Source organism: Guillardia theta (genome assembly GCF_000315625.1).
Source record: "Guillardia theta CCMP2712 unplaced genomic scaffold GUITHscaffold_99, whole genome shotgun sequence".
Lineage (NCBI taxonomy): Eukaryota > Cryptophyceae > Pyrenomonadales > Geminigeraceae > Guillardia > Guillardia theta.
In genome coordinates, this window is record NW_005434575.1 from 241,208 (window position 1) to 262,630 (window position 21,423).

At 55.5% G+C, this 21,423-nt stretch overlaps 5 protein-coding genes across 5 annotated transcripts; 2 read left to right on the forward strand and 3 right to left on the reverse strand.

Moving 5' to 3' along the window:
- Nucleotides 1–364: 364 nt before the first annotated feature.
- On the reverse strand, nucleotides 365–1,141 carry RPL21e (large subunit ribosomal protein L21e, cytoplasmic; the record flags this gene model as incomplete). The annotated part of the gene is made up of 2 exons (XM_005824082.1): nucleotides 365–505; nucleotides 763–1,141. 2 exons carry the CDS (start codon nucleotides 1,136–1,138, stop codon nucleotides 390–392), a joined length of 492 nt encoding a protein of 163 aa, XP_005824139.1. The 3' UTR covers nucleotides 365–389.
- Nucleotides 1,142–3,607: 2,466 nt separating this feature from the next.
- Nucleotides 3,608–6,714, reverse strand: GUITHDRAFT_155055 (hypothetical protein). The gene is made up of 11 exons (XM_005824083.1): nucleotides 6,690–6,714; nucleotides 6,227–6,334; nucleotides 5,491–6,059; nucleotides 5,262–5,395; nucleotides 4,504–5,111; nucleotides 4,317–4,368; nucleotides 4,131–4,264; nucleotides 4,002–4,085; nucleotides 3,907–3,951; nucleotides 3,713–3,860; nucleotides 3,608–3,658 (listed from the first exon to the last, which is right to left on the reverse strand). Exons 1-5 carry the CDS (start codon nucleotides 6,694–6,696, stop codon nucleotides 4,961–4,963), a joined length of 969 nt encoding a protein of 322 aa, XP_005824140.1. The 5' UTR covers nucleotides 6,697–6,714; the 3' UTR covers nucleotides 3,608–3,658; nucleotides 3,713–3,860; nucleotides 3,907–3,951; nucleotides 4,002–4,085; nucleotides 4,131–4,264; nucleotides 4,317–4,368; nucleotides 4,504–4,960.
- A 1,854-nt stretch (nucleotides 6,715–8,568) lies between these two features.
- GUITHDRAFT_145261 (hypothetical protein) lies at nucleotides 8,569–15,389 on the forward strand (the record flags this gene model as incomplete). Its single annotated transcript, XM_005824084.1, has 10 exons — nucleotides 8,569–9,612; nucleotides 9,683–10,781; nucleotides 10,911–10,943; nucleotides 11,176–11,188; nucleotides 11,620–11,747; nucleotides 11,802–12,009; nucleotides 12,102–12,194; nucleotides 12,390–12,769; nucleotides 12,972–13,132; nucleotides 13,275–15,389. 10 exons carry the CDS (start codon nucleotides 8,569–8,571, stop codon nucleotides 15,387–15,389), a joined length of 5,274 nt encoding a protein of 1,757 aa, XP_005824141.1.
- A 779-nt stretch (nucleotides 15,390–16,168) lies between these two features.
- GUITHDRAFT_116739 (hypothetical protein) lies at nucleotides 16,169–18,114 on the forward strand (the record flags this gene model as incomplete). The annotated part of the gene is made up of 7 exons (XM_005824085.1): nucleotides 16,169–16,644; nucleotides 16,873–16,977; nucleotides 17,108–17,250; nucleotides 17,399–17,445; nucleotides 17,492–17,560; nucleotides 17,772–17,825; nucleotides 18,043–18,114. The coding sequence occupies 7 exons, from the start codon at nucleotides 16,169–16,171 to the stop codon at nucleotides 18,112–18,114; spliced, it is 966 nt and encodes a 321-aa protein (XP_005824142.1).
- Nucleotides 18,115–18,247: 133 nt separating this feature from the next.
- Nucleotides 18,248–19,694, reverse strand: GUITHDRAFT_116740 (hypothetical protein; the record flags this gene model as incomplete). Its single annotated transcript, XM_005824086.1, has 11 exons — nucleotides 18,248–18,352; nucleotides 18,481–18,523; nucleotides 18,574–18,663; nucleotides 18,716–18,757; nucleotides 18,813–18,914; nucleotides 18,962–19,014; nucleotides 19,071–19,144; nucleotides 19,214–19,244; nucleotides 19,294–19,374; nucleotides 19,470–19,607; nucleotides 19,653–19,694. The coding sequence occupies 11 exons, from the start codon at nucleotides 19,692–19,694 to the stop codon at nucleotides 18,248–18,250; spliced, it is 801 nt and encodes a 266-aa protein (XP_005824143.1).
- Between the last annotated feature and the right edge of the window lie 1,729 nt (nucleotides 19,695–21,423).

The window sequence follows — 21,423 nt, forward strand, 5'->3', positions numbered from 1 at the left end:
CTCCTCTCCTCTCCTCTCCTCTCCTCTCCTTTCTCTCCTCTCCTCTCCCTCTCCTCCTCTCCACTTCCTCCTCTCTTCCACTCTCCTCTCCTCTCCTCTCCTCTCTTTTCTACTTCCCTCCCCGCTCCTAACGTCCCGCCAGGTTTCCATCCTAAGGCAGGAGCTTGTGGAGACGCACCATCAGCTCACCATGGCACTGGAGCTGCTGGGAGCGAGGGAGGAGGAGCTGGACGATCTCAAGGAGACCATGGCGGAGCAGAAAGAGGTGTTCCGAATGCAGCTAGAGGCAGCGATAGGAGGCAGGCAGGAGGGACAATAAAGACATGTAAGCAGCAGCTGCTGTTTGTCGTCTTGCCCGAGGAGCTTCTCGCAATGGTTTTATTGGTTCTTTAAGCCAGGAGCTCGTAGGGCACAGCGCACATGGTGTGGACGGGCTGCTTCTTGGCCTTAACGATGTAGCCGGGCTTGGGGTCCTTGGGAAGGCGCTTGAGGATTTCGATCCTCTCTGGCGGACACGAATGAGTCACAACTGGAGCAGCATGTGGAAGGGGAAGGGGGCAGGCGAGGAGGGGTAAGGTAGGAGGAGGGGGGGACGAGAGAAAGAGGGGAAGGTAGAGGCGCGAGGGAGAAGGGAGAGAGAGCATCAAGAGCGGGGAGAGCAGAGAGACAATAGAGGAGGGGAAGAGAGGCAGGAGGGGAAGCAGAACTCTCAAGGCAGGGCTAGGCAACGAGGATGAGAGGAGAGCAGAGCTCGTAACTCACTTCCTGCTCTCTTGGCCTTGGCCTTGACCTCCTCGTTGTGCTTCACACGGGCCTTGAACTCATCCTGGCACTTGGAGGGCTTCACGTGCTCGATACGAACGTGGATGCGCTTGCTGAGAACACGTCCCTTGACCTGCTTGTTCACCATGACGCCGAGCGCTCTCTTGGTCACGTTCCACACGCGGCCAGTGCGGCCATGGTAGTAGCGGTAGGGCATACCCTTGTGGATAGCTCCGTTCACCTTGATGTCGACAAAGTCGCCAAGCTTGTAGGTGGTGAGGTAGGTCGACATCGACGGCAGACCCTTCTCTCCAAAGGCCTTCTGGAACATGTCGCGCGTGTTGCGCCTAACTCCCCTTGCCTTTCCGCACCCCATCCTGCAGAAGAATGTGAGCGTGAATGTGAGCGAGGAATGAAGCATGCGTGTATTTGCTCTATGTACATCTGCCGCGGCATCGATATACTGCCTCATAATGTCGCCACATACTTAAAGTCCACATAATGTCGCCAACATGCTCTATATACACTTCGCGATAGATAGCTTTCGATTCTAAAGACAATCATGTCTTGAATACATAGATAACCAAGTCAGACTGACCCTGATACACCTTTCATACTGCACGTAGACTACCATTACATATTCACTCTGCTCCTTTCAACCACTCAGAACTCAGATCTTTTCCTCACAAGACTTCATGAATTCTAAACAGCTGTCTTTGCACTCTCAGAAACAAAGGAAAAGAAAAAACAAGATGAGCATGCAAGAACAGCAGCACATTGACTGACGTCTCATCGTACATCCCAAGGTCAACATTTCGGCAAGATAGTGGCTGTTCGGCTTCAAGGTAGGTGAAGGAGAGAAAGATGCTCACAACAGATAGGGGAAACAGATGGAGGAAGGAAGAGCAGGACGAAGGAGCGAGAGGATCATGGCAGCGACCATCACTGGGACAGCATGAGCAGCGACCACCCGCAGCAGCGCGTGCATGAGACGGTCGGTGGAGCCCTCGTGCTGCTATTTTTTTTTATCTTTGAAAAAAGAAGGCGAATCACAGGGATTATCCGAGTAAATCACAGAGATTAAATTGATCCACCCCCACCGGTAAGCAAAGCAGAATTTTGCTTCACAATGACCGGGGTACATAAGTAAACCCAACATGGTGGTGGGGTCTGGAACAAATATTAGGGGGTATTTCGGAGTAATTTATTGGGTAGGGGTAGTATTCTATTGGTGTGGGATACGGTAGGGTAGTCCTCGTTGAATTGTAACGTATAGTAACGGTTTTACCGGCAACGGCAGTCGTAGCCTTGCCTACTGAGGAGTTACTGGCGATGTGCCCCCGACAAAAATGCGGGGGAGGAGCAAAAGAGGGAGCAGGAGCAGGAGCAGGAGCAGCAGGAGCAGCAGGAGCAGCAGGAGCAGCAGGAGCAGCAGGAGCAGCAGGCGGCAGCAGGAGCAGGAGCAGGCTGAGGGGCAGCCTCGGAGCGGCAGGAGTACCGGGAGAAGGAGAAGCAGGAGCAGGAGCGGGAGGAGCAGCGGCAGGAGCAGCCTGAGGGCACTCGCGGAAGCAGGAGGAGCAGGAGCAGGAGCAGGCTGAAGAGCAGGAGCAGGAGCAGGGGCAGGAGCAGGGGCAGTAGGAGCAAGAATAGGAGCAGGGAGCAGGGAGCAGGGGAAGCAGGAGTAGAAGTTTGAAGAGATAAGAAGTGACTAGTCACTGATTTGAGTCAAGAGACGAGGGTGAGGGCAAGACTGATGAATGGCAAAGAGTGCACTTGAGCTATGGGCACGATCGGGTTGGAGATCAAAAGGAAATTGAAAGGAGGGAGAGGAAGAGAGCGTTCTGATGTGATGCTCTTGGTGTGGTCACAGGTGAAAGGTGGGGACGGAAGTCTCTCAGCGGGTGAAGAAGAGAGAGGCAGGCAGGCAGGCAGGCAGGCCGGCCGGCAGGCAGGCAGGCAGGCAGGCAGGCAGGCAGGCAGGCAGGCAGGCAGGCAGGCAGGCAGGCAGGCAGGCAGGCAGGCAGGCAGGCAGGCAGGCAGGCAGGGAGTCAAAGTAACAATTGGTCGATGAGAGGATGGAGCTAGCGGAGTTACTTGTCTTGCTAGGAGAGTCACGCATCTAACTTGCTGTCTGACTTGAGCTCTTTGATTTGCAGTCGCTGCCATGTCAGGCGTTGTCTACAACTACATCGGAGGCCCGGTCATGGTGAGCTTCACCCAGTCGGCGCCACATCCCTCTCAGACCCCATTCCCTCCTCCTACGACCTCAGCCATGCCGCAGCGCCTGGTGTACAACAACTCTGACCTGGTTCAGCTGAACCATCCTGCTACTTCTGCTTCTTACGCAAACTACTACTCCTCCCCCCTCGAGCTCGCGCCCTCTCGTGTCCCTACCTCCATCAACCAGGAAGGGACTGTCAAGGCAGCGGTGACGAGGACAGCAGTCAACAACAAGCAGGAGGCGCCCTCATATCTCCGATATAGGAAGAGCCTGCCCTCCAGAGAGGTACTGGGACGTGAAAGAGCTGAGTGGGCTGATATCCCGTCGCAGTCCATCACCTCAATATCCAAGACCGACAAGACTAACTCGATCGTGATTGAGGTGGGGAGAAGGAAAAGAGGGAAGGGAGGGGAGGGAGGGGAGGAAGGTGGAAGAGGAGGTGTTAGTAGTGGAGGAGGAAGCCGTTGTGGATTCGTGCTGACTTGGCTGGAAGGACGAGAAAGGACTGAAGCTGAGGCTCACGCAGAGCGTCGAGAAGTTTGTGTTAGCTCAATTGATCGATCGAGATGACGTTGATACCCTCATGATGGAGGACCAAGGTCCTGACTGACTTCACTGGCTCAGGGCAAGACTTTTGTGCTGCACTCTCTGAATGAAAGAGAAATGGTAGCTGAAGTGAGACCTGAAGCCTCCTCCCAGTCGCATTAACTCACTCGGCTCCTCTGACAGGGAATAGACAGTCTGATCCAGGGCTTGAAAAGATTGGCTTCCAGCTCCTGCCTCCTCCAGCTCTGGGATGGGTCGAGCAAGAGGCGGGTCGAGCTCAGATTTCCCCTCAAGATCTTCGCGCAGACAGAAGACCCTGACACATCCATCGGCAGCCTCCTCGTGTTTCAATCGCTCCCTGCTGAAGTTGGCTGCAGATACGGACAACGTGGCCTCGGAAGCTTTCCAGAAAGTTGTCGTCAAGGTTGAGCATCGCTCGAGTCCTCCCTCAAGGCTTCTGACTTCTCCTGTCAGTCCGCGTTCACCTCGCCCATGGACTCAGAGGTCTTTAGGGAGGGCGACGTCTTGGAAGTGATAGACAAGGCCAAGTTTGAAGGAACGCAGACAAGCTTGACTGTTGCTCTCGTGACATCTACCTCAGGTTGGTACTATGTCAGGAAGGAAAGCATGAAGAACGAGGCCAACGCCGTCCGCCTCTGCCCCTCCTACATCTTCGACTTGTCGGAGTTTGAGATCAGCAAACTGTTCTGCAAGACTTCGTCGGAACCCTTCATGGTGCCTCTCCTCTTGTCCCGCTCACAGCAAGTCAAGTGAGTCATGAGCTCAGATCCTACAAGGAAGAAGCGATGCCGAGATGGGCGACACAGGCTCCTCCTTTGGTCTGCTCCCCAATCACCACCACCATCTCCTCCTCCTCCTCCTCCTCCTCCTCCATCACTACTACCATGTCAACCTTGCCCTCCTACCTCCTCCCTCCCCTTTCCTCCTACGAACTTATTCTCTATGTTTGCCAGATGCTTCCAACGCTCACTTCCCTTCCCCCTTCCTCCCTCAGTCTAGCTCCTCCATGCCGCCTGCCCTCAAGCTCGCGCCCGGATGTCTTGCCTACCGCGAGAGCGACAGAAGGGAGGATCTGATCCTCGACGGGGTGCTTGAAGGGGAAGGAGGAGTTCTCAGCATCAACTGCTGAGTCAAGCGCCATGCTCATCGTCTCCTGCTCCTGCTCCTGCTCCTGCTCTCCCCTCCTCTCCTCACATCCTCTCTCTGACTACTCCTCTCATATGATCGACGCCCAACTCCCGTAATCATAAATGTGCATATGTCTTAAGTTGTATGAAACCCGATGAAACATCAAGATGCGAGACAGCTGGTGCAGGTGCAAGTGAGGACGGGGAGGCAGAGGACTGCAATGTATCTGTATTCCAGATGGGGATGCGGCAGAAGACAAGAATAACAAGAAGAGCAGGTATCTCACAGCCCTTTGTTGTAGTAGAACGACTTGACGGACGGCATGAGCTCCTTCACCTTGGCCTGCAGCTCAGGCTCTAGAGCTTCCAACTTGATTTCAGCTTGTTGAGGAAAGATGGCACAGCACAGCGGAGTTGAGAAGGTGAGTGCAAACCTGCAAGGGAACGATGAGCAATGCTGTCCAGAGAGCAGAACACAGAGGAGAAGGAGGAGGAGGAGGAGGAGGAGGAGGAGGAGGAGGAGAGGAAGCAGAATGAGCATGAGCATGAAGAGCAGCACGAGCAGCAGCATGACACGCTCGTACCCGGTGACTAGGATGGTAACAGGGGCAGTAAGGAAGGGGAAGCGAGTAAGGAGCCCTCGCTTCTCGAGGAACGCCATGACGACGGGGGTCAGACCCATGGAAGGAACCGCCATTAGGACCCTGGAGGGGATCACCTGCATGCAGCATGAGATAACTGAACGTCGGCACAACCTCGGCACACGAAGGGGGGAGCGGATCAAGGAAGGAACAAGCGCACTGGGTTTCATACCTGGCTGACGGCAGCCACAGCAGCATTCTTGCTCTTGCCCAGCTCGTTGCCATCCTTGTCTGCCACCATGATCCCTTCCTTCAGCTCAACTTGTCTCATCAGAGGGATGTTGACGCAGTTGGCACTGGCCACAGCGATGAGCGGGACAAATCGTCCAATAATCCCCTTGCTCAACGTCGGGCTCCTGGCGATCATCTTGTTCAACCCCACCGCCACGACGCAGGAAGACCCAGTGGCGAGGAAGTAAGCCTGCGCCAGCATTTCGTTGGTGATGTTGGAGGAGGCGTTGCGGTTGGTGTAGTTGACGATGGCGTTGAACGACTGGTTCGCCCACTGCAGCAGGATCTGAGCTGGGTTGGAACGGTACCACACCATCATGGCGCCGGTGATAAGCATGTTGCCAGGGACCTGGCACGACATCCTGCCGGCAAAGAAGTTCTTCTCGCCTGTCTGCGGGTGAAACGCTGAGTCGTAGAGCTTCTTCGCATGCCAAACTTGCTCCTCAGTGGTCCCGGCAGGCTCCTTCTTCTCCCTGTAGAGGTCGAGGAGGTTCTTTGCAGCGTCAAGCTCTGCGATGAGATGTGTCAGTCAAGACAGACAACTGCGATCAGGAGCTGAAGATGCAGTCGCAGCCCTCCACCACACTGACGCTCGAGATGGAGGGTGGAGGAGAACGTGTGTAAGGATCCCAGAGGGAGCAGAAAGGACGGGTACACGGGACGAAGAGGATACTGACCAGCATTGGACGCCAGAATCGTTCTGGGGTCGGTGACTTCGAAGTAATGCTGTGCTCTTCCCCAGTAAGTCGACTGGTCGTATCTTGGCTTGTCAAGATCGATTCGACCTGCGCGGATTTCTGGTCAGTCGGAGCATTCCCCTGGTACATGGCAGGAGCACGAGGACGTGGGAGAGCACAAGGAGAAGACAACACAGCATGCAGAAGAATGTGCACAGAGTGGGGGCAGATAGTGGCGCTTATACGAGCTTCCTCCACCCCCTCGCCGCAAACTACTAATCCGTATCCCTCCTATCGCAATCCTAGGTTTCGACTCTCATATCGCACAGAAGACAACCACAGAGGCGGAGCAAGGAGATCCATCTCTTCCTGCTCAGCATCTTGTTCTCTTCCTCGCCCTTCCTCCCTCCCCTCCCTCTCATCCTCCTCCTCTCCATCGCCTCAGACTCTGACGTAGGCGCACCTGCCATGCTCCGCTCTTCCTGTCACGTTGGCGTCCTTTCACCCTACCTCTTACCTGGCCTACCCCCGCTTAAAATAAGCACCCCACTTTGATAGCGATTAGAAGACTCTAAAGTACCGGTATTTTACATCTTTACTGCTTCACTACCCTTCCCAATGTCCACCCACCCGCTGAGATTGTATTCCCCTAAGCCAACTTGAGGGGTGGGGGGCCATGTCTAATACTAGAAGCCAACCGGTTGTACCAAAACTTTAAGGATATATTTTTAAAAAAGTACCAGAAGGTTGTCTAAAATGACATATTGAACTTGTAAACACCTAGCATCTGTTTTTAAAACAAGTATCGATCACAATCGGTAGTTATAATAATTATTTATAAAATTTGGAAAACATTTATAAATAATATTCCATAAACAAGAATCTAACATATCTTGATAGTTTCAAAACAACAAAAAGAATTTGTTCGATGTATTGAAATATACAAGCTTCGTTTTAAGACCAACCATTGATAGATTTGATCTCAGTAGATTCAGTACCAGAGGGAATACAGCTCAATACCGCACTAAACATATATCTAATATTAAATACAGGAGAGGTAGCAATCCATCCCTGCTAATCTGTAGTTGTCTGGTTGTTGGCTTGTGTTCTAAAAATAAGTTGTAAATTTGTACTGATTTCGTTATAATTGGGTTGTAAAAATGATTTCTTTGTGCCTTTTAAAATCATCATTCATATATCATGTCATATATTGACTAATTGTTTTTGTCACCGTCTGTGACGGCGGAACTTCGGAGTCCCGGCCCGGCCCTGAGTGCCACAGTGACTCGCGGGGCCGCGCCGGCTCCCGGCCCGGCCGGGGCGGCAATGGCATCGCCAAGTTGCCCAGACCCCGGGAGTCACATCATGTGACAGTGTGGCAAATTGAGCCTGGGCCGCGGAGGCCGGGCGACTCGGCGGCCATCGGCCTGATCGGCCGGCGACCCGGCTCGGCCTCCGACTCCGACAAACCCGGGCCCGGCAGTGACGCGCACTACGGTCACTGGCAAGCGGCCTAAAAATCTTCGGCCCAAGTTTCATCCGATTGGAAGTCCAGCCAGCGCCGGCAGACTCAGCCAGTGACTCGCGGCCCGACCCGCCGAGCCCGGGGCCGACGAGGCTGGGTCTGAGTGGAGATGAGGGGGCCAGGAGATGATTCTTGACTTTGACTAGTGCACATCAATGGCGACCATTGGGATGAAGAGAAGAGAAGAGAAGAGAAGAGAAGATGAGATGAGATGAGATGAGATGAGATGAGATGAGATGAGATGAGATGGGATGGGATGGGAAGAGATGAGATGAGAGGAGAGGAGAGGAGAGGAGATGAGATGAGATGAGATGAGATGAGATGAGATGGGAAGAGATCTGATGAGATGAGATAAGATGAGATAGGAAGAGAAGAGAAGAGAAGAGAAGAGATGAGATGAGATAGGAAGAGAAGAGATGAGATGAGATAAGATGAGACGAAAAGAGAAGACAAGAGATAGGAACAGAAGAGAAGAGGAGAGGAGAAGAGAAGAGATTGGACGAGAAGAGAAGAGAAGAGAAGAGACGAGACGAGACGAGACGAGACGAGAAGAGACGAGAAGAGACGAGAAGAGGAGAGGAGAGGAGAGAAGAGAAGAGAAGAGCCTGAAAGACGAAGCAGAGAAGAGGAGGAGAGAAGAGGAGAGTGGAGAAGGGAAGAAGAAAAGACGAAGTGAAGAGAGAAAGAGGCAACTAGTAGAGGAGGGATGAGCAGCATTAAATCTCCTGATTTCAGTACTCTCAGCAGAGTGTTGACTGGTAGACGCGCTCATGGTTGTGGTTGGTTGCAGGTATGAAGAAGGAAGAGGATTGAAGCCATGAGAGGTCTTGCGGTCCTCGCATACGCGTCGCTCCTTCAGCTTGCATGGCTCGTGCTCCTGGCGCAAGGGTTGAGCTGCCCAGCAGGCAGCGAACCCCTCCTCTCCTCGGAGTTGGTGCAGCTAGTCAAAGAGTGCAACCTGACGTCGCAGTCACCCTGCTCTCTGCATTTCCCAGCTCTGACCTTGTCCGACACCTCCGAGCTCAACGTCTCCATCTACATTTCCCCGCATAACGCCAGTGGTTACTTCCTCGCTGCCTCCTTTTCCATGTTCGCCTTCACCGAGAAGCTGTCTCGCGACTACCTCGGGAGCAACTGCACTGAGTTTGACGTCTACACGTGGATCACCAAGACTTCTGACATTGCGCCCAACTCAGAGTTGAGCATAAGGATCAACGGGTCGAGCAGCAACACAAGCTCCTGCCCCTCCCTCCTTGCACGAGTTCAAGTCAGCTACACGCCTGCCTGCCGCCCCTGCGCCCAAGGGAGCTATGCCGGCGTGAATTCCTCATCCTGCGAAGCTTGTCCTGCCCTATCTACCTCCCCCGGCGGCAGTATTGCGCTAGACAACTGTACCTGCCAGGCAGGATACACGGGCAAAAACATCAGCGACTGCCAGGGTTGCCCGGCAGGACAGTTCAAGGGCTTGATGGGCTTCCAGGCCTGTGATGACTGCCCCGTGGGAACCTACTCGCAGCTGGAGGGCAGCTCGGCGTGTACCAACTGCCCGATGGGGATGACGTCGGTGGGAGGCACCAGCAGCTGCATCTGTGCTGGGGGTTACGTGTTTGAAGCTGCCTTCCGATGCTTTCCTTGTCCAGCAGGCTCGTTCAAGAACGCGACGGGCAATGGAACGTGCTCGGTCTGCGGGGACGGCACTTATGCCTCCAGCAACGGGACGGTCGTCTGTCTCTCCTGCCCCAAGGGATCGTACCGAGAGAAACCCCCCCAACTACACGGAGACGGACGCAGTGAACTGTCAGGACTGCTTCCCACACAGCTCGACGGCTGCAATGGGGAGCTTAACGATCGACTCTTGCAAGTGTGTGCCAGGGTACAAGCAGGACGGGTACTCCTGCTCAGCTTGTCCTGCCCTCACCTTCACCTCTCAGCCTGGCATGACGACCTGTGCGCCGTGTGACCCCGGTTACTTCTCTCACATTGCGAGCTCGGAGTGCACGGCCGACGTGGTGGACGTGCTGGTGGAAGTCTTCGTCTCGGGGGACGTGGACGCCTTCACGCTCGACCTCCAGAGCAACCTGACGCAGGTTCTCTCCTCCCTGTTCCTCCTCCCCCTCGACCTCGTTTACTTCGTCTCCTCGGCGCTGGTGGGGGGAACTCAGTCCAACAACCTGGTCGAGCAGGGCAACGTCACAGTCTCCAACGCCTCCAACGCCACTGAATTGTCAAACTCGACCAACTCATCCAACACCACAGATTCCTTCAACTCCTCCGATATATTGTCCACCCCTCCCTCCACAACCCCCTTGCCCTCTTCCTCCTCCTCTCCCGTCGTCAAGGCCACCTGGAGGGTCATGGCAGCACGCAGCTTCTTCGCATCGTTACTCCAGACCTTCGACCGCCAGCAGTTCCTGCGCGACTTCAACGCGTCTCATGTCCTCAACATCGTCTTCACCGAGCGGTGTGGAGCAGGCAGGCAGAGGAATGCGACGGGCAGCTGCGAAGCTTGTCCTGTCGGCACCTTCAAGAACGCCTCCGACGACTCCCAGTGCTTTCCTTGCCGGTCTAACGCGAGCACAGCAGGAGAGGGGGTCATACTAAGCACAGACTGCCTGTGCCTCCCCGGGTACAAGTTCGTGAGTTTCGACTCTCCCTGCGAGCCTTGCAGTCCGGGCTCCTACTCCAACACCCTTGCCAACCAGGATTGCCAGCTCTGTGCTGCCAACACCTACAACAGCAAGCTGGCGTCTACCTCCTGCACCGCCTGCCCTCCGAGGTCTGTGTCAGGGGAGGGAAGCCCTTCCATCTCCTCCTGCCTCTGTGTTCCTGGTTACCGTCCGGACTCGACAGCAAGCTCCTTCTCCTGCAGGATGTGCCCCGTCAACACGTACAAGAACTTCACGGGCAACACAGAGTGCGTGTCCTGCCCGCCGCACTCCGTCTCTTCCATGCGCACTGTCGACATCAAGTACTGCCGGTGTGACTTCGGGTATACAGGGCCCAACACCAACTGCACCCCCTGCCCTGCAGGTACAAGGACCCCTCTTGCGTGCTCAGATGAGAAATAATCTCCTCCCTACCTTACGCTCTTGTCCTTTCACTCGTACTTCTCCATCCTCCTCATCGTCAGATTCCAAACCCTCACGGCCTCGTGTGCAGGAACTTACAAGGAGTATCCGGGGCCATACCGATGTGAGATCCTCTTTCCGAATACTCCTCATCCAGCACCTCCTCCCTCCCTCCCTCCCTCCCTCTCCTCCTTCCCTCCCTTCCCTTCCCTTCCATCCCTCCACTCCCTCCCCCTTCCCTCCCTCCTCCCTCCCTCTGCCTCTCATTCTCTGCCTCCCTCTCCTTTTCTCCTCCTCACTTTTCCTCCTCCTTTTTCTCACCTCTCCTCCCACCTTCTCTCCTTCCCTCCTGACAGCCCTGATCTCCAGGTGAGAAATGCCCGAGCAACATGTACTCTACCCGGGTTGCCTCCGTCTCTTCTCTCACTTGTACCTCCTGCCCCAACAACACCATCTCGTCGCCTGGGAGCGGATCTATCAATCGCTGCGAGTAACGCCTCCTTCCTGCTCTCCCCAGTTACTTTCATGCTCGTCCTCGTCCTCGTCCTTCTGCTCCTCTTCCTTCTACAGCTCCTTGTCATCCGTCCTGCTCCTCCCATTCTCCTCCTCCTCCTGTTCTCGTACTCCTAATCGTGCTGCTGCTCCTGCTGCTGCTCCTCCTCTTCATCTTCGTCCTCTTTCTACTTCTCTTCGTCCTCCTCGTCCTCCCCCTCATGAATCCCTCCTCCAGTACCTCTCCTCGTCAACCGCCTCTCCCTCTCCCTCGCCCCCTCCCCTTGATCGCCTTGACGATGCTTCAGGTGCATACCAGGATACGGCAGTAATCTTTCCTCCACCTGCTCACTCTGCCCCATCGGCACCTACAAGTTCTTCGTCGCTACCGTCGAATGCCTCACGTGCCCTGGAAACTTCTCCACCCACCAGATCGGTCATCTGCCATATGACTGAAAAGGACCCCTCTTACCTCCTGTCCCCTTCGCAGGTTCAACCTCGTGCGAGTGCTCACCTGGCTTCCAACTGGAGGGCGGCAACTGCACGCGCTGCCCTCAGGGTACTTGGAAGAACTACACTGGCAACGAGACTTGCTCCTCCTGCCCCCCTGACTCCTCCACCGTCCCTGGGGCTGTAGAGATCACAGACTGTATCTGTAACGCTGGCTACGAATGGGTGGACAACGGATGCAGTTTCTGGTCAGCATCCTCGCAAGCCTTCCGCCTCTCCCCCTCTCCCTCTCCTTCTCTCTTTCTCCCTCTCCCAATCTCTGTCTGACAGCTTTCTTCAGTTCTTTCGGAAAGATTCGGAAAGATCTTTCCTGGTCCTCTTGCCAGCCCTGCCCTCCAGGACGCTCGTCCAATGCGGACCGAACCGTCTGCACGTGCGATCAGTATACCTACACCAACAAAACGACCGGCAACTGCCATGAGTGCCTTCCGTAATATGATCTTCTCCCTCCTCCCTCCTCCCTCCTCCATTCTCCTCCTCTCCCTCCTCCTCCTTCTCCTTGTCCTGCTTCTGTTCTTCCTGCACCTCCTCTGCTCGCCTTGCTCGCCTGACCTCCCTCGCTCAACAGCTTCACCGGCTGCGCTCAGGGCGAGTGGTGGAAAAACTGCTCTGAGTACGAGAACGCCGCCTGCATGCCTTGCACTTCCCTTCAGCCCTGCCCCAACGGCTTCTACTGGGACTCCTGCCAGGCATGGGACGACGCGCAGTGCCGTCCATGTACCAACAGCAAGCCTCTCAATGCTCACTTCACTCGTCCTGGACTCCCTGCCGCCCCAACCTCCTGTCCCTCCTGGGCCTGCGACCAGGGATACGAGGAGATTGGAGGAGACTGTGTCGCCTGCCCTAGCGGCAAGTACAGCAACCGGGGACAGCCCTCGTGCTCTTCGTGTCCTGGGGATACAGACTCTCTCCTCCCCGGTCAAGGTTTCTGTAGAGCTTGCAAGACAGGTACGTCATGAGATGGGAGGGGGAAGGAGAGCTACTGGAAAGTTCTTTTTCGCTGCTCACTGTCTACTTCTCTCTTACCTCTGTTCTTGTCTGCTACTTCTCTACTTCTGCCCCTCTTATCCTCCACTCTCCTCCTCTCCTACACGTCCTCCCTTCTCCCTTATACATGTCTTCCCTTCTCCCTGATTGTTCAGTGGCTCAGGCTTCTACATCGAGTCTTTCGGCATGGACGGTCACGCTATCTGCACCCCCTGCCCCGACAACTCAACCACAAGTCCCAACCAGAACATCTACAGCTTCTCTACCTGCCATTGCAGCAGAGGTTACATGGGCTTCAGCTGGAAGTGCCAGCCATGCCAGCCGGTCAGACAGTCTCCATGCTTCTCCAACTCGTCTCGTCCTCCTCTTCTTTCCTCTTGTTCTCTCCTTCTCCACCTCCTCCCCTTGTGTTCTCCTTTTCTTCCCCTCCTGCCCACTCGTGGCACAACTTTAACAATGTCTGCAGGGCACATACAAGCCCAACGTCACAGGGTCAACAGATCTCCAGCTATACTACAGCGGCTTCCAGCTGCTGGACCTCTGCGTCAAGTGCCCTCCCATGACCTTCAACGACCTTCCGGGTCAGTCCAGCGCCTCCTCCTGCCTCCCCTGCCTCCCTGGCTCCACAGCTCCAGAGGGTTCAGCGAGCTGCTCCTGCCCAGCTGGGCAGTACGACACAGACCCAACCGGTCAGGCCTCTTGCCTGCCCTGCCCGTCAAACACCTTCAACGACCACGCTGGTCAGCTCGGCGTCAGCTCGTGCCTTCCCTGCCCGAACAACTCCTACTCCGCCGAGGGGCAGGTTGCCTGCTTCTGTAACTACGGTTACTTCTCGGCTGGTCAGTGCCTGGGTTGCCCAGCTGGGAAGTACAAGCAGGATGTTGGGTGCTTCGACTGCCCAGCGTTCGCCACCTCCAACGAAGGGAGCGTGAGCTCGAGCCAGTGCTTCTGCCGGGGAGGATACTACGGCTCGCCCTCCTCCTCCTGCCTGATCTGCCCGCTCAATACTACCTCGCTCCCCGGGGCAGCAGCCACACTCTCCGACTGCATCTGTGAGGAGGGCTACTACGGCTCCAACACCGACTGCGTCCAGTGCCCCTTGTTGTCAAAATCTCCGGCTGGCAGCACCGTCCTGTCAAGCTGCACGTGCGTCCCAGGATCGGCCGGAGACCCCGGCAGGAACATCAGCTGCAAGCTCTGCTCCGCGGTAGACCCCAACTCGTACAGCTGGGAGTCTTCCTTCAACTGCTCCTGCAACGCTGGATACTACGGCTCCTTCGTCTTCGTGGAGGACAGAGTCCAGGTCAACTGCTCGCTCTGCCCACAAGGCACCTACAGCTCTACTCCAGCAGTCACCCACTGCACGTCATGTCCCAGCAACAAGACTTCTCAGCTCGGTAGCACCAGCTTGAGCGCCTGCACCTGCCCCACAGGGACCGTGGAGGCCAGCGGCGAGTGCGTCGTGACCCAACGCCGGCTCTTGGCGTCCTCGGACGAGGTTTCCTGTCCTCCCAACTCCTCGCAGACGATGTCGGGCTCCTGTCTCTGCGACCCGGGCCACTTCAGCAGCAGCGGAGCCCCGCCCTGCTCGCCCTGCATGGAGGGGACGGTGACCAAGTTCGCGGGGTCAAGCAGCTGCGCCTCATGCCCAGCTGGCTCGATCTCCATCCAAGACAGAACAAGCTGCGTGTGCCCGGTGGGACAATACGGACAGGCCGGCTCCTGCGTTCGCTGCCCGTCAGGCATGCTAGCGGTAGCAGGAAGCGACGAGGCGTCGGACTGCGAGTGTGAGGAAGGGTTCTACCTCCATGAGGAGGAGGAGGCATGCAGGCGTTGTCCGGAAGGGTCCAGCTCGAGGAGAGGAAGCGTCGGGCTCGGCGGCTGCGCTTGTGTCCGTGGCTACTTCGGGAGGCCATGGGAGGGACGAGGCTGCTCAGCCTGCCCGGCGAACGCGTCCTCGGAGGAGAACTCGACGACGGCACAGGAGTGCTTCTGCTCAGCTGGCTTCTACGCAGGGGTGGGAGAGGATCTGAGCTGCAGTCGCTGCCCTCCTCGCTCCTTCTCCCTACCTGGCAGTCGCTCGATATCCAACTGCATGTGCGACGAGGGCTTCTACGGCAACCTCTCCGCACACCAGGACTGCTCCCCGTGCCCGGCCAACTCGCTGGCGGTCGGCAGTCGCCTCCTCCTTTCCGACTGCCTCTGCATGGAGGGCTACTTCTCCGTCCCCAGCGGTCGCTGCCTCGCCTGCCCCGCCAACGCGCTCTCGAGCCTCGGCAGCCGCTCTATCTTCGACTGCACGTGCAACGCCGGGTACTACGGTACCCCTGGAGTTCTCTCATCCCCCCCGACCTGCAAGGCCTGCCCAGCTGGAAAGTACAGCTGGGGTCCAGTCCGGCTGACGGAGGACTCCTGCTTGTCCTGTCCTGCCCACTCGATGTCGAACTCAAGCAGCCTTTCACGGGAGGACTGCAAGTGCGCTAGTGGGTACTGCAGGGGGGAGGGAGAGAGCTGGGAATGTACACCCTGCTCCTGCCCTGCTGGACTCGACGGCAAGATGTGCCTGCTGAGGGAGCTGTGAGGATGAGAAGCTGAGAAATCTCGGTCGAGTCAGCTGGATACAGTGTTGGAGGGCAGCTGAGGGTGTTGGGGTAGTGAGATTGTTTGGCTCTGCTCTTGTTATTCTTTGTGTGTTAGAATCTCAACAAGAATCGCTCACTGTGACTTGATCCCCTCGATGCTCATTGAACTTTCGACTCCACCGCCGATACAGGGCAGGCTTGCCCTGCACGGCAGCACGTCTCTTCTTCTCTAGCCTGAGTCCTGCAGCTTCTACCGCTCTCAGCCAAGCTCCGGCTTCCTCCGAGGCCCGTCTCCGACAGTCACGGCGTCTCAGTCACTGTCTGGCCGCGGCCGCGGGCAGTACTGCCTCGTCACTAGCTAGATCTGAGTAAGAGATATGAAGCTAGTCCCAGCTCTCTTTACTCAAAGTTAAGTTAAAAATCAGGACGAGGACAATCAGAAAAGAGAGCTAGTACTACGGTAGTCGTTTACTCAAAGTTAAGTTAAAAATCAGTACGAGGGCAATCAGGAGGGTTCCGATCACTTGTCAGGCCCGCGCCGGAACAGACCGGAACAAAAAAAAGATTTGACAGGGAGGTCAGGCAAGACGGTGATGGAGGAGGATGAAGAGGAGGAGGAGGAGGAGGACTGAGCTGGAGGGAGTAAGGGAGAGATTGAAGGGAGGAGGCGAGTTTAGAGGAGAGCGGGGGATAGAGGATGAGTTCCTTCTCCATCATTCGTGAGGAAAGGAGAAGAAGGCAGCAGCACTGCCCACTCTCTGACCTGCTCGTGGCAGGCATGAACGGTCTGGACGAGGACGAGATCTCGACGGTGCTGGAGATGCGCATGGAAGGCATAGCGCGACTGACGGAGGAGGTGAGGAGCCTCGAGAAGGAGTACAAGGCTGTGCTGGCAGCCAGCGGGAACCTTAGGAGGGAGCTAGAGGAGTCCAGGGGGCGGAACTCGAAGCTGCAGAGGGTCGTCGCCAAACTTCAGCAGACGCGGCACGTCACGGAGAGGAGGGAGGAGGGAGGGAGTGCAGAGAGGAGTATCCTGGTGAGCTCGGACAGGATCCTCGAGATTTTCAGAACTTCCTCCATCTCCATCCATCCTCGCTCCGACGATCCTTTCCTCCCTGGAAGAATCCAAGACGTTCTCACTCAGCTGGTGGAGGAGACGAGGAGGACGGAGGAGGGGCATGTCACCGCTGAGAGCTACGAGCACGCCCGTAGTCAGTTGAGGCTGTTCAGGGAGAAGGCGGATCAATGGAAGAGGTAGGAGGAGGAGAGGGGGAGGAGCAGGTCGATGAAGTGGAGGGCGAGGAGTGGAGGGCGAGGAGCAGATGGAAGGAGTATGAAGAGGAGGAGTGGAGAGGGAGGAGGAGAGGGAGGGGGAGAAGGAGAGGGAGGAGGAGGAGGTGGGGGAGGAGAGGGAGGAGGAGGAGTGGAGAGGGAGGAGGAGGAGGGGGAGGAGGAGAGGGTTGGACTCATGAGGCATCGCAGTCGATGGGTGGAAGCGACATCGTCACTGAGGGAGCTGAGTGTCAAACTTGCGGTAGCAGAGATGGAGAAAGATTGTTGGCACGTCAAAGCGCTGGAAGAGAAGAGGTGACGAGTCGTAAGTGATGTGCAGATACTGAAGCAGCCTCCTCCCTCCCTCCCTTTCCCCTCCTTCCTCGTCTCCTTCGTTCGCTTCTCCCCCCCCTCCTCTTTCCCCTCTTCTTCCTCCTTCTTGCAGCGCACTCGACAAGCTGCAGTCTTCGGCTGATCGCTTCGACCTCCGAGCAGAACGCATCGTCCTTTCAGACAGCACGCGAACGGCTCTCAAGGAGCAGATGGAAATGGCAGAGTACAGAGCAGCTATTGAGAAGCTGCGGGCAGGTAGAAAGACTGCGATGAGAGAGGAAGCAGAGAGAGAGACGAAGGAGAGAGAGAAGAGAGAGGGGAGAGGAGAAGGGAGGTAAGAGAAGCGAGGGGAGGGGAAGGGAACGGAGGGGAGGGGAGGGGAGTGACATTTGGCGCTGTAAAGTTGAGCTGGAGGCGAAGCTACAAGAGGTGGAGCAGGACTGCCGGGAGGTTCGTTGACGGGGATAAGAGAGAGATCCTTATCAAGCCATGACAGGCGCACGTCAAGATCGAGAACTTAGAAGGGACTTGCTGGCGGATCTCCGAGGAGAAGGGTAGATTGGAGGTGCTTCTCGTGATACTCCTGCTCCTGCTTCTCCTCCGTTGCCTTTGTCATCTTCCACACCACTACAACCACCACCATCAACCCGCTCCTCATCACTGTTGCCCTTCTGTGATGGTACTCTACTTCTCTCCTCCTCCTCCTCCTCCTCCTCCTCCTCCTCCTCCTCCTCCTCCCTCGTGTTGCTGCTCTGGCCGTTGACTCACCTGAAAAGACGCTCCTGGACGAGGCCATTGCTACTCAAATTGACCTTGAAGCTGTGAATGCGGTAATCCTGCATCCTCCCAGTGACAGTTCTGACCCTCCACCTCCTTCTGTTCCTGCTCCTGCTCCTGCTCCTGCTCCTGCTCCTGCTCCTGCTCTTGCTCCTGCTCTTGCTTCTGCTCCTGCTTCTCCACTTCTTCCTCACCCTCGTGATCTGCTAATCCTCCTCCACCGCGGTCACGATCGCTGCCTTCCTCGCCTCTCCTGCTGGAACGACGCAGAGGATGAAGAAGCAGCTGGAAAGTCTCGGCCTCGAGGCTCAGGTGCTGCGCCAGCTGCACGTGCGAGAGTGACGGGGGGCCTTGTCGAGGATCACTTCTTCACTCATCACAATTAGCTCTTCCTCTTTTCACGTTAATCCATTAGCTCAACCCCTTTGCAAGCACACCTGCACGAGCCCTGGAGGCAGGAAGGGCAACAGGCCCTTCACTTCTTCCCTCCGAAGCCGCCGAAGCCCATCATGGCCTCGAAGCCGTCGTCCAGCCCCTCCTTCTCCTTGGCCCTCTCCTCCTCCTTCTTCTGCCTCTTCAGCTGCAGACGCTTCAGTCTCTTCACAGCCTCATCCTCCTCCTTCATCCTCCTGTTCCCTCCCTCTTCTCCTCTCCCTGTTACTTCCTCCTCAACTGTTTCTCCCTCCCTCGATCCGTATCTCCACTTACCACTCGCTTTGCCTCTTTGCTCATCTCCTCCTCCTCTCGCAACCTGTCATCCACCATCACTCTGCCTATAAGGAGACACAACAAGGCCTCTACTTTGCAATGCGCGAGTCCAGCTCGTCCAGAGCAGCCACCTCGTCGTCGACATCCTGAGTAGCCTTCTTGCGATCCGACGGCCGATGCTCCCTGCCTGACGTTAGACCCTCCACACAAGCAGGAGAGCTGCGGCTCATCGTACCTCATGCGCTTCTGAACTTGCTCGAGAGTTGCTCTCTCGCACCTGTAAGCAAGGAAGCAGTTAGCAGGAGGAGGAGGCAGCAACATCGTTCACTCACCTCATGTTCATCCCAAGGGCCTGGTTGTGCTTCTTTCCGTTGATGTGGTCCAGCCAGCTCATGCTGTCCTTGAGCGAGCACTTGCAGACTTTGCAGTAGAAGCTGGAGGCTCGTCATCCGACAAGGATGTCTCTTCCTCCCTCCCTCACCCTCCACTGAGCTCCAGGGGTGTGTTTGACGAGACCACAATCGCCTTCCCGACCTGCATGGAGATACTTTAGGCCCTCGCCGACAACATCGCAGGCATCGTGGCATCACCAGCTTGTCGATCTGAAGATCATTGCCGTCTCTCGACCTGTTCCTGTCGAGGGCGTCGCGTCGGATTACGGTACCTTTCCGTATGTTACAAACATGCTCAAAAATCAGGGACGTCTGAAGGACATCCAAGAGAGCACAATCACCAGAGTAAGACGATGACGATGCTGGATCAGCCTGCACCATCTCCATCAGTTCACCTTCGTCGTGGAAGTTGCTGCATCACCGCAACTTTCAGCATCTCCTCTGCTTTCCTTTCGTCGGCTTTTCGCTGATATTCATCCACATTCCAAGTTCGTCGATGGACCTTTACAATGTTGTGAGCATGTTATCATGGTCATCTAAAGATGTATCATATCTATGCCATTTTCCTCCACCACGACTCTGCGCAACATAAAATACCATCTCCTGTGATCTACATTCTGCTGCTTTTCTATTTCCCAGACCCATGCTCGACCTCGCCTCGTCCTCCTCTCTCATCTCCTTCTTCTCATCCCTGTCTACATACATCCTCATCCTCATCCCCGTCTTCATCCTCGTCTGTACTCCTCGTTCTCCTTCTCCCCATCCTTTCCCTCCTCTCACCTGAAGCTTCGCTCCTGCCGCAGCGGCATTCTTGTCTGCCATCTCGAGTGGTGACCGTTACATGTGTTCAGGATGCTTGCGTTGACGAAGAAACGATAGGTAACGGTCTTTAACGGTCTGTTTCCAATGGCCCGGCGGAGGGTCCGGGCCCGGGAACTGAAGTCACTGGGATTGTCCTCCTAGTGATTTTTAACTTAACTTTGAGTAAAAGCCACAGTGGGACAGTATTGACAGTAGTAGTAGTGAACTTTGAGTGAATTATTGTACTTCTCCCGTTCCGATCGTCCTTGAGGGTGGGGTGCTTGGGTAGGAGACTTGTCCACCGGTGGTGATTATTGAGGTAATCTGGGTGGGGTATGAAATACTACCGGTCCTTTTGAAGGATTTTGACATGGAACGATAGGGTGATTGTAGCGGTAAGGTGCCTGTGCACGGGGGTACGGAACAAGTTCGGAGGAAGATAGGGTCATATTGCAGTCAAAAACACCGGTACCCCAAGATAAGGGGAGAGGTGAAAGATCGTATCGGGGTGGGGTGGGGGTATTACAGTACGGGTGGTGAATACGATTCACTTTTTGTGGAGGGTGGTGGGTCCAATTTCACCGGTACTTTATACTAACAAATCGCTATAATTGACGGGTGGTAAAGTTAAGGGGTACCATTGGAGATCTCAAGGTGGGTGGTATTTCATAATATGAGAGCGGGAATGCATGCAACGCAACGAGGCGACGGGCAGCAAGGAGGAGGAGGAGGAGAGGAGGAGGAGAGGAGGAGGAGAGGAAGAGAAGAGATGAAGAGAGAGTTGTATGGGGGAGACAGAGCAAACTTGGTAGAGAAAGGGAGAGGCATGATATGGTGTAGATTGTGCAGTCAGGTGAGGATTAGGACGAGCAGTTATGGGGTAGGAGTAGCGGTGCATGGAGCGAGGGTGGTTAACTTGCAAGTAATGGGCGATAATCTGAAGCGATGCAAGAGATGAAGGAATGGATGAGAGATGGTAATATGCAGGAGAGTGGTACGTGTCTTGCCATGCCCTGGATCATCGTGGGGGAATCCTCACCAAACTCAACATTGCACGAGACATTACATGGAATTTAGGCGGGGTTGAATGTTGAGCGGGGTTGAATGTTTGTTATGCAGTCAAGTATGCAAGTCTTAGTTCGTTAGAGCGCATAGAAGCTCTCATGGGCCAGGGCTCTGAGCTCCTGATCCATCTGCGAGATACCATGCATTTTGGTTTCAAAGGAACAGGGAGATTACAGCGATGTGAAGTACAGTACTGCTGTAAACAACAGTGAGAAAAGAGTGTTGCTAGTATCTGTTCCCCAGGCACAAAGTTGATGCTGTTCATGCCGTCTTGATCTTCCATTCAAGGACGTGCAGGCTTTGTGTGGCTGACCTTTCTTAAAGCTCACAGTGATAATTCAAGGATTGAAATTCTTGCTGATTTCTGAGTGCAGCCAGTACAGAAAGGCAAAGAGCTCGTGGTACTGATAGCTCTGCTTACTATGTCTGCAAGGTTCCAACTTCATTTCCATTTTGTCTTCGTCGTGATGGGGTTTGCAGTGCGTGAGGGAACGGGTAATGTCGTTTTATACTGCTGCAAGGGGTGGCAATGCAGAAGACATCCGACAGTTCTTGCTACACGGGGCAGATGTACATCAGAGATTCAACGATGACCGCACGGCACTGCACTTCGCGTGAGGATGTTGTGGATCAGGTGCTGGTGCTTGACTTTGAGCTTGAAGGTGCGATGGAGGGAATGCCGATG